This window comes from Marmota monax, unplaced genomic scaffold, assembly GCF_021218885.2.
Source record: "Marmota monax isolate L192 unplaced genomic scaffold, Marmota_monax_Labrador192_F-V1.1 WCK01_AAM20220418_F8-fsc00026, whole genome shotgun sequence".
Lineage (NCBI taxonomy): Eukaryota > Metazoa > Chordata > Mammalia > Rodentia > Sciuridae > Marmota > Marmota monax.
Genome location: NW_026693108.1, coordinates 15526767 through 15544512, shown reverse-complemented (window position 1 = coordinate 15544512; position 17746 = coordinate 15526767). Strand labels below are relative to the sequence as shown.

The following is a 17746-nucleotide window of genomic DNA, read 5'->3' as shown; positions in this document are numbered from 1 at the left end:
AAGTGGTATACTTAATTATCGTAAACAAGAAAAGGATCTAAGGCTTTTCCAGAGCGGATTATTTAGTGTCTCTCTGCCCTGGTATCCTCTGTCACCTTTGTCTTTAGGTTGGCTCCCCATAGGGTTAGCTATAGTTGTTCTGGACATCCCATCTAGGTATTGGCAAATTTTGGTATCTCTTCTTAATAGCAAGGGAATCTTTCCCAGAAGCTCCCATCACATTTCATTGGCTAGAACTAGGTCATATATCTTTGCATTATAAGAGAAATGTTAGTTTCCATACAGAAAGATGATAAAGGTAAACAAATCTGTCGAAGGGGCTAGATTTACCTTCTGCTGGCAAGGGTATTGGAATTTCTGATTGCTGTTGGGGCATAGGAGGGAGGGTACATATTGGGACCAAGACAGGAAGGATGGTGGACAGGCAAGCAGATCTGCTGCAAGTGCTGCCCCATGGCTCAAGGATTCTTTCTGCTTTTCTTATCCTCTGCTCTCCCATCATTTAGGTGGGGCTGAAGTTATTGAAGCTCTTCTCTAACTTTTCTTCCTACTTGATTTTGCCAGTTCTTCATTTGAACTTGCCTTACAACCTATACATTTCCTTATAACCTGTGTCACCACAGTTACATGTTCATTTAAGAATGTGTTTCTTCTTTAGTGAATGTTGTTTTAAGTAGGACAAGTAACACTTTGTATTCATCTGTTTTTAGATTTTAATTTCAGTGTGAAAAAACACAGATTGTTTTGGTCTTGTGAAGCTTGGTGGCATAAAAAAAGTATAATTGGTAACTGAAGTGGAAAAAAATCAGACTTTTGGGGGAGTGATTTGTTTTTTTAAAAAAACAGTGCTTTGTAGATATACACTGTGGACATTTATGTAAGTACATAGCATATTTTGGTCTGTTTCATTCCAGAGTTCCTCTCTTCCTGCCCTCCTTCACCTCCTTTATCTCCTTCCTCCACTCCACTGATCTCCCTTCCTTTTTTGTGGGATCCCCCCCCCCCCGCACAGTTGTTGTTGTTGGTTTTGGTTTTTTTGTCCCCTTATTTTGCTCTAGCTTCTGTAAAGTATCAATTTTAAAAACAATAAAATGGAGGGAAGCCCAGTAGGTAGAGGAAGGGGAGCAGCAGGAAGGAGGAAGAGAAAAGAGGAAGTGATGGGGACTGAAATGAAGCAAATTATATCCCATGTGTGTGTGATTCTATATATATTATATAGAACTATAACACACTCATTAAAAACATTAAAAATTTTAAAAACAGTGTAGACACAACACACCCTTTTATCTTTAAAGTAGCTCATGGATGGCCTCAAGGAAAGAATCATTTATCTAAAATTTAGTGAACAAAGTATCTTAGTTTGGTTCATTTAATATATTATTTCAGTGAAACAATTTGCTTTGTTGGCTATAAAATTGGTCCTTTCTGAGAGATACTTTTAACATTGAATAATCCTCAGGCTTTTTTTTTTTTTTGCTGGTGATAAGTGTCTTATTTTTAAAAGTACCCTCCTCCCACATTATTCTGATTTCTTAGTCTGAGGATTTTATTTTCATGGTAGATTTGTACCCTAATGGAGCCTGAAACTTTATCCTGTAATAGATATTCTATAAAGTATTATAAATAAAACTTTAAATAGAATGCTTTATTCCTTAATACAAAGAAGGAAAGGTAAAAACTAAGATCTAATACACAGAATAGTATAAGGAATTTTACTGACCCACAGCTGTTATAATATGGTTAGCATTTGTGTTTTGTATTGTTCCAGTCCTACAGTAATCTGAGGATTATGGTTCCATTATTTCTAAAGCTGCAGTGCTTTTCTATGTAAGGAATTTAAAAAGGAAGTACGCCCCTTCTGTTATTTGATCTTCTCTTCCTGAAGTCTAAACATACTTTTTCCCCTGCTCTAGAAAGTGACTGTTTATATTTATATAAGGTAGAGCAGGGGAGACACCCAGTGGAGAAAAACTTCTTGCTGCCTTTGTTTTTTTCCCTCCTAACCATGCCCCTAAAGTGACTGAGATTGAACTATTTGACTTTTTCCCTTTTATTTGTGTCTTCTATATCTTCCAAAATTATTTTCCACATAATGTAAATGTTCCTTTTCTGCTCATTAACTGGAGTTTTCCTCGAGGGTAATTGGAGCAGGCTCAGTGTTCACAATTGGAAGGGGAGTGAGTGTAATTTACATTCTTCATCCACAGATTCTGTGGAGATGGCTCTAATCTCAGCTGCTATCATGACATTCTAATATTAGTTAGAATTTAAAAGCTATATATTAGGGACTGTCTTGAGTGTAACCAAGTACTATTGGCCCTTTATATCCACAGGTTCTATTTTCATGGATACCAGATCAAATATATTGTGGAAAAAATTGTACTGAACATATGCAGACTTTTTTCTTGTCAGTATTCACTAAACAATACAGCATAACATCTAGTTAACATGAATTTACATTGTATTGGTATAATAAGTAATCTAGAGATGATTTGGAGTATATAGGAGCATGTGCCTAGCTTTTATTAAAATAAAATACCATTTTATATGAAGGACTCCATATATTTTGGTATCCCAGTGGTATCCTGGAACCAGTCCTCTTTGGTTACTGAGGGATGCCTGTAAATGTAAGCAGTAAACCTCAGTACATCTTCTGGCTTATTATAAAAAAAAAAATTCTAAAATTTCTGGAAGAGGAACACTCAGAAAAAGATTCCAAGTCACCCAGAAAAGGTGGTGTTGATCATGAAGTTACGTGAAGACTATGGAGAAGAGCTGCTTTTTGGAACTAGAGGTCGCTATAATGACTGCATCCTTTTTAATATAGCATCTGCACTTTGTTCTCATCTTTGCCAACCAGCGCTCTTTGCTCATAATTTCTGCTCACTCAAAATTTTATTTCATTGTAGCCTAGTTTGACTCCTGTGGCCTGTCCTAGCATCAAGTCTTTTATGGACTACTTCCCTTTTCATATTTTGTTGTTTGAATTCCCAAAAAATATGACTGACCTATCTTGCCTTTGAGAACAAAGTTATGTTGTTGGCAACTCGAATTGGTGGCCAGTTATTTAGTATCACAATTCCAGTTAATCGTAGAGCAGTCATTTGATCTCCATAGGATTTCCTCTTTGGCAAGAGCTACACAAAGTTTACCTCAGAAAGTGACTTTGGCTATAATAGGTGTTTTAAAGTTTTATCCAAATGGAAATTTAAAGTAATGGAGCATTCCAGAACATGTTAGTGGTATCAGAATCACCCTAAAACTTACTAAAACACAAATTAATGGGTTCCACCTTCAGGGATTCTGATTCAGTAGATCTGAAGTGGGGCCTAAGGTATTTCATTTTCAACAAGTTCTCTGGTGATGCTGCTGGCCCAGGGACGACACTTGGAGGAGCATCATCCAGGTATAGCAAACTATTAATGACTAAATAGATCTATTTCTAAACTTCTCACAAAAGAATCCACTTTTAGGGTAAAAAGTATATCTAACTGAATATTGAAATCTTTGTTTTCGTTTGCTGTTTTCAAACTAAAGTGTGATTTTATGGTGAATCTTTGGGCTTCCTTGACTGCGTTTTTTTTTTTTTTTTTTTTTAATAGATTGACTTTAAGTAGTTGGTTTAATCTACTTTTTTATAGTTAAAACTTTGTCCTAAAGTAAAAAATTGGTTTTTAAATAATTTCCCTCTTTATTTTCTCACAAAAATAAATGCTGTGACTTCAGTTTTAAAAGTCTAGATATATATTGACAGGAAAACTTGAAAGCAGCCCAACACTGCACTGGCTTTGTTTTACTGAAGCAAACTCCCTTTCTTCTCTTCGCAGGGTTACATGAGTTCTTTTTCCTCCTAGTCCTAGTGTACTTTGTGATTGCTTGCATTTATGCTCAATCATTGTGGCAGGCTATTAAGAAAGGAGGACCCATGCACATGATTTTAAAGGTTCTGACAACTGCATTGCTGTTACAAGCTGGTTCAGCTTTAGCTAATTACATTCATTTCTCCAGGTAACTCAAAACCACTAAAACTGTGTTCATCATTACGTCTAATTAATCCTAATTAGTGCACCACAATTATGCTTGCTTTGATTATGAACACTTTTTTTCGCATTTGTAATTTACACTAATATGTTCCTTTTCAATTCCTCAGGTATTCCAAGGATGGAATAGGGGTACCTTTTATGGGAAGTTTGGCAGAATGTGAGTATTGTTCTGAGCACTGTTTAATTTTTTTTAAGATAAACTTGCTATCTGCTTGTTCATTTTCCCTTTTTAAAAATTATTTTGTATTGGGGAAAAAAGCTCAGTGGCAGAGCACATGCCTAGCAGGTGTGAGGCCTTGGGTTTAATCCCCAGCATTGCAAAAACCACATAAATATGTAATTTTTTAACATAGTACAGTTTTTATGCCCAAGGTTGGTTAGAACTCATATTGACTGAAAACAAGGTTACAGATTTAGTTCTCATTTATCCTCCCTAGTTTCTTCTTAATAATATGTGTAACTCTTCATTATTTTGAGAGCATATTTACATATATAGTCTCTGATTTTATCCTCACCAAAAAGTAGATATGCTTATCCCTATTTTGCAGATAAAGAATCTGGACTCAGTGACATGAAGCACGTTTTCATATGTCAGTCAGCTATTGAGCAGTAGAGGTCTGACCCCAGTGCTGAATATTTTTTCCCTATTGTGATTCCATTTTCTGTTGCACCAACTTTTTTTCTGTTTTTGACACTAGGCCATATGTAGATCTATAATTGAGCTGATCCCACATCTTTGTTCTTTTATTTATAAGAGAAACTTTTATGAAGTAATTTTTCAATTAAGCATGATAGAAAAAGATATTTAAAAGGTCCTGTAATCATGACATTTTAGAGAACTGCAAAGGGACATTAAGTTTTATGCTACTCTTAATATTGGAAAACTAAGATTTGCTCTACAAAGCAGATTTTTAATATGAAACTCATTTTATCTTTGGATTTACTATTAGGATTTACTTTTCTTTATATTTCCACATTTCTCTTCTAGTCTGATTGCTCTTTTAGGGTATCTTGTGGTAATTACCACTAATCATCTTTGGACCCACTCATCCAGACCTTGACACCTGTTTCAAGATTTTGAAACTTGAAAACCCTTTCATTCTCCTTGTGAAGGGGATATGTTCAGTGCACTTCTGTACACAAGCAGGAGGGGCTTATCCTTTCTGAACATTGTCTAGAGCTCTGCTTCTCCCTTTTGGAAGTCTTTCAAATATTTAATGGAATTGTAGATTGTTAAAGCTGGACAGAACCTTAGAAATAATTCAGCTTATGCATTTTAGATGAAGAAATTGACATTCAAAGGGGCAAAGCACACAGAGCCAATTAGTGGCAAAGCTATTACTAAAATGAAAGACTGATGAATATTTGTGAGTGTCTGCTATATATAATACAGTGTCAGTCTTGCATTTTTATGGAAGGCTGAGAAACAAAAATTTGTGTGTGTGTGTGTGTGTGTGGGAGTGGTGTGTGTGTGTGTGTTTAGAATGGCAATAAATTGATGTTGCTGATTTTTGGTGCTTCCTACAGCAGAAGGTTTAGTTAGTTAAAGTAATTAAAATTCAAGACAGAATGGAGTTTTTGTGTGATCTGTGTATTCTATATGAAATTAATTACTTTCCAACAACAAATGAGCTGTCTTCTACCTATCCAGTTATAGTCTTATATCCATCTGTGTATTACTTAGTACATAAAGAAATGAGCCAGAATATTAGGGGGGTTTTCCAGGTATTTGTTTTTGCTACTTAGCAGCTTATGTATTATTTTCTGCTTAATAATAGCTTTCTTTCATATTTTCTATTGCACGGTAAGTACACTGAATGAGTGAATCAATTTCTACATAAGCTACTTAGCAGCTTATGTAGGAATATTCCTTTAGCTTCTTTATGTAATTAAATGAATGTGTATTTGTGAAATGTTTAATAAAATTAATTGATATCACAGTGATTCAAAAACCTATGATGAAAAGAAAGTGTTCTTGATGTGATTGGCCATAACATTTTATTTATTCAAATGTAGTGGTAATTATCAGAATTCACTACCACAGATACATTAGTATAAATGTAGAGTAGCCAGTTTTAATTTAGATGAAAGGGGAAAATCTGTAAAAATATATTTGAAAAGGTGTATTAGAAATGGATTTTTAGCTTGCAGTTTTTAAACATGAACCTTTATATACTAGAGCTAGTTTTCTCTGTTTTTATAATATCCTCACATAAAAGAAGTAAAATTTATGAATATCAGAGTTTCTGTGTGGCACTTTGTTAAATTATCACAAATTTATTCCAAAATGCACATCAGAACACACCACTATGAAAAATTATAGCCCTTAAAAAATCAATCACTACTAGTTTATATAAATATGGGTGGAACTTGAAGTATTTATAGATTTTGTTTCCCTATACTGCTGAACAGGATACAGGTGATTTTGTTACTGTTTTTTAAAAGTAGCAGGCTTCCCCTGCAGTTCAAGTGATAGCCACCTGGTGGCACATTGCACTAATTCACCAAGCTTTCCATTTGTCTTCAGCACTTTGAAACTAAAACTGACATAATTGGATGTCACAGTGGCTATGTACTTTATTGTCATAGTGTTTCTTACTAATAATTTTAGAAAATGCTATTTACAATATAGTTTAGTCATCAAAAAAATTAACAACCCAGAATTAAAGGTATTGATATTTTGTACACGGCACAAATTATATTTAAAATTTGATTCTTTTGATCAGGATTATCTATGGTTATGAAAGCTTAGAAAAATGGAAAACATGTATGTCATTAAGGTTAAACTTAATAGAGATATGATATGGGTATGTGTGTGTGTGTGTGTGTGTGTGTGTATATATATATGTGTGTGTGTATATATATATATGTATACATATATATGTATACATTTTAAAGTAGTATTACCACTGTTTTAACTGTTTTTATAAACATTATATATTTTTCAGAAATTTTTGTAATCCTTTAGAATTATCATCCATGAATATCTCTTATTGAAATTCCTTAGCGTCTCTTTAAAAAATGCCTGTACTTTTGTGGCTTACAAAATAAAACAAAAGGTAATTTTATCTCAATGCAAAAAGTACCAAATTCTGTGTATTATGAAAACTTGGTTAACTTCAATTTTTATTTCCCTTTAGTTTTTGACATTGCTTCGCAAATTCACATGTTATACCTACTTCTGAGTCTATGCATGGGTTGGACTATAGTCAGAATGAAGAAGTCTCAAAGCAGACCTCTCCAGTGGGATTCTACTCCTGCATCCACTGGCATTGCCGTGTTCATTGTCGTAACACAGGTGAGTGGTGAGTGCTGAGACCCAGTTTTATGCTTAACAATATTTAGAAATGCCAATGTATTTCAGAATTGAAATTTGGGACCCATGAGAAATTTGTATCATTTTGAAGTATGGATTTAAAGATCAAATAATCTGTTAACCTTCCAGGTGCTAATATATATAGTTTGTGGGATTTAATTGTAACTTACCTGGATTTGAGCATCCTACCAGCTTTTCTAAGTGTAATGTTTCCTACTTAATAATAGCTTTCTTTCATATTTCTTTATTACATGGTAAGTACTGACCATTTAATGAGTGATTCAATGAATTTGAGATTTTATTCCATTGACAAGGATCTTTACAGTTGGTTACTTTATACATAAAAATATTTGAGTAACTATAGGAGATTAATTAAAAGGCAAAATATGGAATAAGATAGAATGGGGTCTATTTTTCTGGAAACAAATACAAAAACAGATCTAATCTTATATAGAGGACATAAGTTTTGAGGATTTTCAGTAATAGCAAAACATAGGTCCTTTTAATTTTTTCCTTTTCCTCTATATTGGTAGCATTGACTATATTCTAAGATATCTCTATGCCTACGTGCAATGGATTTATAAAAATTAGGAAGAAAGAAAGGTGTGAACAAAAATTTATACTGAGTCTATGGCCAGCATTAACTACAGATAATAATGAAATATGCATGTGGGCTCTGTAAAGGACATTATGATGTAGGTTTTAATGTATTAAATAAATTGAAAATTCACTAATCAGTGGTGGAGCCGGTGCTGTATTCACCTTTTCCCGTAGTATTAGTAAAGTATAGTAGGTGCTGAGTGACGTAGGAGTATTGAATTTACATGATTGATTTGAGAAAGATTATTTCCTAGTGGGTGATATTTTGAAAGTAGAGAGTGCCAGGAAAGGGCCTATGAATTCAATTAGAAGTGATTAAAATAAAGTAAGACCAACTTAATGTTTTTGATCCAGGATATATGGAGAATATTATTAATTTCTTCTTAAATTCTCATTTCTAAATTCATAGCTCTTTTAAACTCAGTTAAACTCAGTTTTCATTAATCATTTTGTTATAATTTTAATTCATTATCATAGACAAATACAAACTGAAAATTAAGATTTTGACCCTACCCTAGAGTTTAAATGGGCATTTAGGAAGAATGCATTAGATAAAGCCCTGATCCTCAGCAGCCAGACAAGGTTGATGAGACAGGCAACCAAAGACTACATAAATACATATATCATACAGATCACATATTGGCATATGTGTATGAAAATAGGGAGTTCAAATTTTAAAAATGTGAAACATGAAAAATAGTAATTCTATAATAGTACTTGTGGTGTAAAATTTAAGTTTAGAAATGTGGTTAAGAAATCAGATAGGCATAATTTTATGGAAGGAATAACACTTTCAGTAATAGCAAAATTTAAGCTCCTAAAGAAAATTTTACATGTGCAGGATGACAAAGTTCACTTACTAAGAGTACTAGCAGTAATAAAATTAGGGTAGAACTGTGAGAATGAGGAAAGGAAGAGGTTACTGGTAAATCCATAAAATCTAAGAATTGAATTTCATAGTGAGATTTATCTAAACTCTTTGGAAGTCACTAAAGACTCGGTTCTGTGGGGTGAGTTGACAAATAAATGAAGCCCAAAGGTATGTTTGATGCTAAAAATATTACAGTAATTTAAGCAGTTGATGTTTGGTAAGGATGGAGGAAAGATGGACACTGATTTCTACTGAATGGCAGTGAACAGAACAGCATAATGAGAACTTGCTGAGCTTTTCACTATTGAAATAACAATATGGGAGAAAAGGTCAGCAGACAACATAAGGGTGTGTAACAGTGCCCTGGGCACTTACAGTGAACATGAAAGATGTGTTTTCTTTTAGCTATGAGGTTACCATGAAAAAGTGAAGTCTGAAATCAACAACTCTGACTTGTTAATTCTGGATTACAAAAGATCTTGAGACATTTGAAAGTTACCTTGAGATAATAGACTGTAATGCAGAACAGTTTGATTTTTATTGACAATACTGAAGTAAGAAGAGGATGGATTTAGAAGAAAGTTTACATTTATTCACTTAACCTTTTCAATATATTTCTGTCCTTAGAGATGTCATATCTGAATCAGGATAGCACTAGTTTGTTTTTTTGTTTGTTTTGTTTTCAAAACTGGGTCTCACTTGATAAAAATTCATTTTCTCTGACTTAGTTGTTATCAGAGCAAGGAAAAAACTATGCCTGTACTTTATTATTTAACAGCCTTTATAATCTGTTACATCTTTACATCCCTTAGGAATATTTATATAATGTTAAAGGGAAAGTTTGCAAAAGTTGAAAAAAAATATTTTAGGTAGGTATCATTTTTTTTTCTTCTCTAAATGTAATGTTTAAATTTTTAAAAATTTTTTGCAGAGTATTTTACTACTTTGGGAACAGTTTGAAGATACTAGTCATCACAGCTACCATTCGCACCACAACTTAGCAGGGATTCTCCTAATCATTTTAAGAATTTGCCTAGCATTGTCTTTAGGATGTGGACTCTATCAAATCATCACAGTGGAGAGAAGCACACTCAAAAGAGAGTTCTACATCACATTTGCCAAAGTATGAGCTGGGGTAAAAAGTGATTATTCTGATTATGAATGTTGTTCTGATTTCTGTGGGAAGTTAATAAAATCCACGTGCTAACTTCTGTTTACTTATTATGTGTTAGGAACTACTGTAAGCCCTTTATTTGTATTACTCATTTAATCTTCACAACCATAATGCTGTGGGCATTATCTTCCCAATTTTAGAGAACCTATGGAGTAGTATTTTCCATGTAATCTTTGTCAACTTTGCCTGTATTATAGTTTCTTATATCAATAAGGATTTTGCATTTTCTCTGTGGTAACAGAATATTTTTTAATTTTTTTAATGATATTCTAATTTATCATTCTAATTAGAATACAGTTTGCAATTTTTCAACAGTTTATTAATTAGCTGAACTGTTTGTCTCAGAGTTATGCAGTGTTTTATAACACTTGAGGAGCTATCCTGTAGCATAAGCAGATGAAGCCAGGTGGCTGAGTACCTATTGTGTTTCAGCTACTTCACCCATATTAAATCATGTCCATTTTATTCCCCCTTTCTTTGTTGTTGTACTTTTTGGTTGTTTATTTGTTTTTTGTTGTGCTGAGTATTGACTTAGGGGCTTTATGCATGCTAGGCAATCACTCTACCAACTGAGCTATATCCCCAGCCCTTTAAGTCCCCCTTTGTATATCACTCTTAGGCCTGAGAGAGCTTTAAAAAAATATATTTTTTGTTTGTTTATTTGTTTGTTTTATTCTCCTTATACCTAGTTAGTCAAAGGAAAGATTGTCAAGAGAAGTGTTGGAGCAGTAACTCACAGAAACCTTCCTTCCATAGAGGTTCTGTTTTTCTGTCAGGTTGAAAAAATCTGTGTCCCTTCATTCCTGTGTGCAGTAGATCCAGCCTGGTCCACCAGCATTCTGAGGCATGTATGGCAGAAGAGCCAAATTCCTCCCTATTTCTGGTGTTGAACTTTGCAAAGCTGCTGCAGTGGCCCTAGAACCCAGCTTCAGACTGGGTTCTAGGGCCACTGCAAAGTACCCAAAGGGCAAGAAATTGCCATTTTGCTTTTGAATTTTTCACAGGGGCAGGAGTGGATATTGTTTGATAAGTTCATATATATTTGAGATGTTTGGGCCCTTTTTTTGTTCAAAACAGTATTAAATGTTTTTATTTGAACTTAAATAAAAATTATTTTTAGTTTTTAATATAACTTTTTGAATAGGGTCAAAAATCTAAAAGTATTCAGAGAGTAGCAAAAAGTACTTCTTACCTTGCTTCCTTCTATGCAGTTACCACCATCTCCTCATATCATCACTGATAGGAGTTCCTAATTTATCCTCCCAGAGAATTTTATTTATTTCTACATGTAGTTTCCTCCATTTTCATTCATGTAAAAATGTACCAAACACTTTTTCTACATCTTTTTAATCCTTGAATCTTCAGTGTACCCCACAACAGCTATATTTTAACTTACTTGTTTCAAATTTAATTTTTGGAAAAGCGAATATGCTGAAATAGTTCAAGGAAAACCAGAAAAAGATATTTGGAAAGTATAATATAAACAGTTTTCCATTCTTACCTTCCCATTCTCCCTTCTCCGTATTACCTCCAAAAAGGTAACCACTATTAGTCAGTTTTTTGGTGTGTATTTTTACAAAGTTTCTTTGTGTATCTACATTCACATACGAATGTGCATTTTTATGTTTTTTTACAAAAATATTCTACATTTGTACCTTGCTTTTTCTCAATTATTGTTGCTTATATTAATGTATTTATAAGTATTATCAAAATTTGTATATATAACAGATTTACAAATAGAAGGTTATAAATACTCTTTAAAAACACATTTGGTTAGAAACAGTATTAATATGACAGCAACAGTAAATTTTTTCTACATTTTATTGCTAGCTTTATCCTAAAGGCCAGTTGAGGCCAATCAGGAATTCAGTGCTAGTAACAATGTTTTTATCTGGTACATTCTGTAAATAAAGACAAAGCTGTACTTATTTGACTTATTATTCATTTGTTTCAGGGTTGTATCCTGTGGTTTTTATGCCATCCTGTTCTTACGTGCATTTCTATCCTTTTCAGTGACTACCAAAGAGATAAGGTAAGTAATATAATCAAACTAGTCATTTTAAATGAAAATGTAGTCTTTTTTTGAAAAATATTGAGGTAGGAGAGGCCTGTTGATTCAGAAGTTTGAGTTCTTTACAACTGACAAAATATTGAACTTGTGATTGTTTAAAATATAAAATAATTTTTAGAAATTTAGTTTATAAGCAAAATGATGGAAATATCTTTTGTTCTTAATTCAGCCTTCTTCAGAATAATGTTTTATATATTAAATATGTAATATATATATCTCCTCCCACCCCCAGTGCTAGGCGTCGAACCCAGGGCCTTGTGTATGCTGGGCAAGTGTTTTACTTTGAACTACATACCCAGCCACATAGTATAGAATTTATAATACATCTTTGTTAAGAAAAAGATTAAATTTTTTGCTCCATAATGGTAAAAATCATGATAGATTCATAAAAATCAGTCAGTTTCTGTAACAGACTACAGGCTGGAGTGCCATGCTCAAGTAGCCGAGTCTTGATTGTGTTGATTCCTCCCCTCCTGGGCGAACTGCTCCATCACTTGATAGTGGAGTTCTGCCAGGAGCCCCTTACAAAGCAGTGCACTATGTGCTTGAATGCACAAATGTTTATTGAGCCTGAGGTATTCACAAGGGTAAATAAGTAGGAAGGTAGTATATAGAAATAGGGAAGTGACTTGAAAATCTCTGAAAGGGCTTTAGAGCACTCTGGCATTTGGTAGTGGCATGCTTAATTCCTATTAGCCAGGAACCTGGTTTTTCCTGTGAGTTACTACTCTTGTGTATACTCTTGTGTGCACACCCTTAGGAGAGAATGTTTTAGCAAGTTATTCTTTTTTGTCTTACTTGGCATCTGTAAACTGTTGGAGGAATTTTTCCCTTGAACAATTACAGTTCATAACATAAGTCATATTTTCCTGTTGAAGATTTCTTTGATAAAATGTACATGTGGTAAAGATGAAGGATAGAGTACTGTATATAAAAAGCATATACGTGTTCATGATAAATAGAATATATTTTCTGTTTCTGCTTGCAGTAAAAGCATTCTTTTTCTTTTCTTTTCAGGTTATCACAATAGGTGTTATCCTTTGCCAGTCTGTTTCCATGGTTATTCTCTACAGACTTTTCCTATCCCACAGTCTATACTGGGAAGTCTCTTCTCTTTCCTCAGTAACACTGCCACTGACCATATCATCTGGACACAAAAGTCGCCCTCATTTCTGATACTTGATTTTTGTTGAAAGAAAAAGTGAATTGGTTAAAGGAGTGCAATAAGGATCCAAATACAGTGACTCTTTTTTCATACATTTGGTATGAAGAATTGAACTTTGAAACCAGAGCATGTTATTTATATAACTGCATTTAAGCAGTACCAAAATCAAAGAGGTAATAAGTCAAATGTTTTGAAAGAAACTTAAACAATAAACTTTCAAGAAAGAGTGTTGTTATAAGGTGATTGAAGCAATTTCCATATGGAATAAATGTGAAAAAGAACTATATGATAGTTTGGTAAGATATTCACCACTTATAATGCCTCATATCAATAGCTAACTCAGGTTTGATAGTATTTTAAAAAGTAATCAGTTAAATGATTACTTGCATATACATATCTAAACTAGTCCAGTTATGAAATCAGTGTAATACATTGATTGAAAAAACTGCTTCGTTTTAATGCTTTAAAGAAAATGTATTTCATGTTAGAGTTTAAAGAATTTGAAAATGAGATTACTTCAGGAAATGAATATAAAATATACTCAGCTACCTAAATAAGATTTTGTTTACTTGTGGGTGGGTTTATTTGCCAATTCTTTCATTTTTGGCTCTAGTTCAGGTTTAGCTTGATTAGCAAAGGATTTTTGACAAATTTATGAAAAATAAAACCTAGACACTTTACATGGGTTTTAAGGACAAAGGATTTTAAAATTTGAGCACTTAGGTAAAGGGACAAAAAGGTTTATGTGTCTGAAAAGAAAAAAGGAAAAGGTACTATGCGATATGGTACTAAAATTTTAATCCTGATATAATTCATTTCTCTTACATTGAATCCTCAATCATAATTAAGCCATATACCCAGATTAAATTAACAGAAGCATTTCACATAAATGTTGGTTTCAGTCATCAACTACCCATGAATTCCTGCCCAAGGATACTTAATCAGGATTAAATTTTCTATGAATAATTGAAAAACAAAATACTCACTGGGTTTGTTATAATCCGTGTTGGCACTGGATTCTAAGTAGTTGCCATCTTGAATCCTTTGTAATAAAGCCATATTTGTGGGGTTTTTTTTGTTTTTGTTTTTGTTTTTGTTTTTTTTGTGTGTGTGTGAAAGAAAGATGCCCTTCTGTTGAGTACACTAGTTTAAAAATACTCCATCAAGTGCCTGATTAAAGAATTGCTAGATGGTTGTCACTGCCTGCTGTATAAAGTGAATATTCCCATTCATAGTAACTGACTGGAAATAATTCTGTTGCTGTTTGTCAAGTTGTTCAGGCCTTTTTATTTTTATTTCTGGTTATTTAAAAATATTTTTATCTGCTTATTACATTTTTAAACAAGAAATGGTGCAATGATCTGATAATTAAACTTATAAATTAGTTTAAATGATGTAGCTCAACTTAAGAATATCTATGGCTTTGTCTGTGTTTTTCCCTGGCACATAGTCTCACTGGAAATGAATAGTATTCTACTTTATTCTAAAGGCAAAATATTTTTGTGTGTGACTAGCAAAATGGCACAGTAACAAAGCTCAACCCACTGATTAAATCACCTCCCTAATAGTTCTTTGTCTATCATTTAATAAATGAGTGCTGCAGGTTAAGACTAGAAAGTCTGAAGAATGTTTTAGGTTTACAGGATCTGCTGAGTGGTCATAACTTTTTCTTTTATCATATCACTAATAACAACCAGTTAATGTCTGCTATGTTCAACTGAGTCACAGTTAATTAATCTAAAAGAGTGAGAGAAATTTTTTTCATACAATTTGTGAAATTGCAACAATGGGAAAGGAATAATTATTTGTATTATTTTACATAAAGAACACAGTAACTATAATCAACATATGTGAAATGTATTACTATACTTGCATTTATTTAACTTTAAAAGTTTTTGTTTATTTTTCTAAGTGTAGCTGAAATGCAGATAATTTATTTTGTTATTCAAAAGCCATTATTAAATGAAGGAAAACAGTTTTTAATAAATGTATAAAACTGTCCTTGGTTAGTAATCAGGGACAAAATTCATAGTTTGTAAGTCATGACACAGCATCTTTTTTTCTTTCTGAATGTTTACATGGAGATTCTTCACTACAGATTACAGGAAGATAAGCATATAGTGCAAACTCTAATGAAAGATTAAAAACGTTTCTTCTCTTCCTCTGTCAGATAATTCTTTTTTATCCACTTTTACAATTTTTCTTGGGATAAATGTTCTGCCACTCCTGCCCCTTTTGGGAAGCAAAAATTTTTTTCTTTGGGAAGAAAAAAATTCTTTCCTTATTGACATGCATAATAGTAAGAATGCCTGCTATGCATCAGGCACTTAACCCTCATTATCACTAAGCCCTATTGCAATAACCAAGCTCCCAATGAACAGAGTAGGAGACTGTTTCCTCTAAGGTCATCCATCCATTGAGTTTTTCTACTCTACCCTCACGATTTAATGAGCACGTATTCAATGTGTATGGTTTTAGTGAGAATTAATGGTTATCCATGTTAATTTTACTGTTGGTTTGAACATTAAATCCAGAATTGTGCTGAAATCTGAAATGAAAAGAACTCAGTACTTCAGAATTTGAACCTGGCTTTCAGCCAGACTGTATTGCTAGCAGGGAGAATTAATCCAGGCAGAAGAGCTTACTTGAGGGAAATTTTTCATAATCTCAAGTAAAGTTAAGCCAATTCTCATGAAGGTAGAAGTGATACAAGTCTAAGGTCACCTCCAATAAGACTAGAATCTGTATATCAGCATGAACATGAACCCCTTCTCTCCCTTGGGAGACTGCACATTCTATGGAAATTTTTTAGAAACCTGAAATTACTTGTAAAACCCACTCTTTTACATAGCTTCTGTGGTGTCAAATCATTGAGGATTTTGTTTTTGTTTTGAGAATTGTCATGCTCATTAGAAACATCCAGTTGGTTAGAGGTCAGATCGGAAGGGTTAGTGCCATTTTGTCTTCCAGCATGGATTTCTGAATTGAGACAATAAAGGATTGATTTTCCTATGAGGTCTGGACACCAGTGTGGAAGCCCTATAGCTTGAACTTTTGTAGTGGCTTGTGAGTAACATTCCTGCCTCCACACCTGGGCAGCCTTCTGCCTAGCTCCAAAAGCTTTGTGCACACTGGGCTGTAGGAATGCAGTGAGGCCTGGAGGTGTGGGAAGACAGCCCTGCCACTGTAGGCATTCTCCACTATGCAGCCAAAATAGCCTCTTAAAGACAAATCAGCCATACAACGGGCATCCAGGAATTCTTTGTGCTAATCTTACGACTTTTTTGGAAATTTGAAATTATTTCAAAATAAAACATTGAAAAAATATTTAAATCAGATCCAACTACTACAGCCCTGATAACTCTTATTTGCCTCTCATTGTACTTAGAAAAAAAGAAGTCCCCATGTATTAACCGTGTTTTCTGCAAGTCCCCATAGGGTCTAGTTAATCCCTACCTCTATATGTGATTTTATTAATTTGTATCACTCTCCCTTCCACCATACCTCAACCTCATTGTTCTTCATCTAAAAGTACCCCGCTTATGTCCCTAAATTGGCACTAGCCATTTCTTCTGCCTAGGTTATTCTCTTCCAAATCGTGGTTGCATGACCAAATCCTCATCCTTCAAATTCTCTATACAAATGCCTTTTCAGACACCTCAACCATCTGTGGTAGATTTGATGGTGCCACCTAAGTTCCCCAGAGTTTTTGTCCCTATGTAACTCTAAGACAGTTCAGCCCACAAAAAAACAATTGATAGAGGAGATTTAGAAGGTGGAAGTAAAGCAGCAGTCAGGTCCAGACTCTGTAATTAGAAGGTCCAAGCAAGGCACTAGGCACTGTTGCAGCTTACCCCACATTGTTGACTCATCTTCTTAGCCTATGGGACAATAGCAAGGAACACAGCTTCCTGCTGGATCATCCCCTTAAGCCTGTGATTCCTGGGCCAAGTGTGTATATTACTCTGTGACAGACAGTATTAGTTTCTGCAAAACAACACCGTGCTTAACTTTGGACAACTGAAGGAAGTGAGATTGGTGTGAGTTCCAGTCCATTCTTATAAGTTCCATTTAGTCCCCATGGGTTTTATTCTTCCTAGAAAGTTCCTGAATTATTCCATTTTATATCATCTTTCGTACCCAAGTGCCAGACAAAGAGAAACAGCTTTCCTAAAATCCATATAATTGCTTTGTTTTAAATATTAAATGTATGTGTTACATTCTAACGGTTCTCCAATCAGATCCTGAAAACACCATCCTATCTAATGCTGCCCTCCCATCCTAATTATTCTCATATTATCCTTTTGTTTTCTTTGTTGTCTCTTTCCAATTAGAATATAAATTCTAAGGGAGTTTGCTCATTGTTTTGTCCATCGCTGTATGCCTAACACCTAGAACATCCCCTGGTACACACCAGGTACTCAAAATATTTTTGAATGAATGAATGAAAACAATCCTGAAGTTCTAAATGTACTTATAATGTGGCATTAGTTAAATAATAAAAAT

General features: G+C 33.8%; 1 protein-coding gene across 2 annotated transcripts in view; it reads left to right on the top strand.

Moving 5' to 3' along the window:
* The window catches only part of Gpr180 (G protein-coupled receptor 180), a 28461-nt gene extending 13060 nt beyond the window's left edge, over positions 1-15401 (top strand). The window contains exons 4-9 of one of the 2 annotated variants that reach the window (XR_009227850.1): positions 3828-4008; positions 4151-4200; positions 7184-7341; positions 9762-9965; positions 11959-12036; positions 13093-13109. Coding sequence is in view for 1 of the 2 variants with exons in the window: in XM_046454951.2 (XP_046310907.1) it covers positions 3828-4008; positions 4151-4200; positions 7184-7341; positions 9762-9953; positions 11959-12036; positions 13093-13251 (818 nt within the window). In the remaining variant the exon portion in view is untranslated. Of the gene's footprint in view, positions 1-3827; positions 4009-4150; positions 4201-7183; positions 7342-9761; positions 9966-11958; positions 12037-13092 lie in introns of both variants that reach the window. The other variant, XM_046454951.2, reaches the window with a different exon arrangement.
* The last annotated feature ends 2345 nt before the right edge of the window (positions 15402-17746 follow it).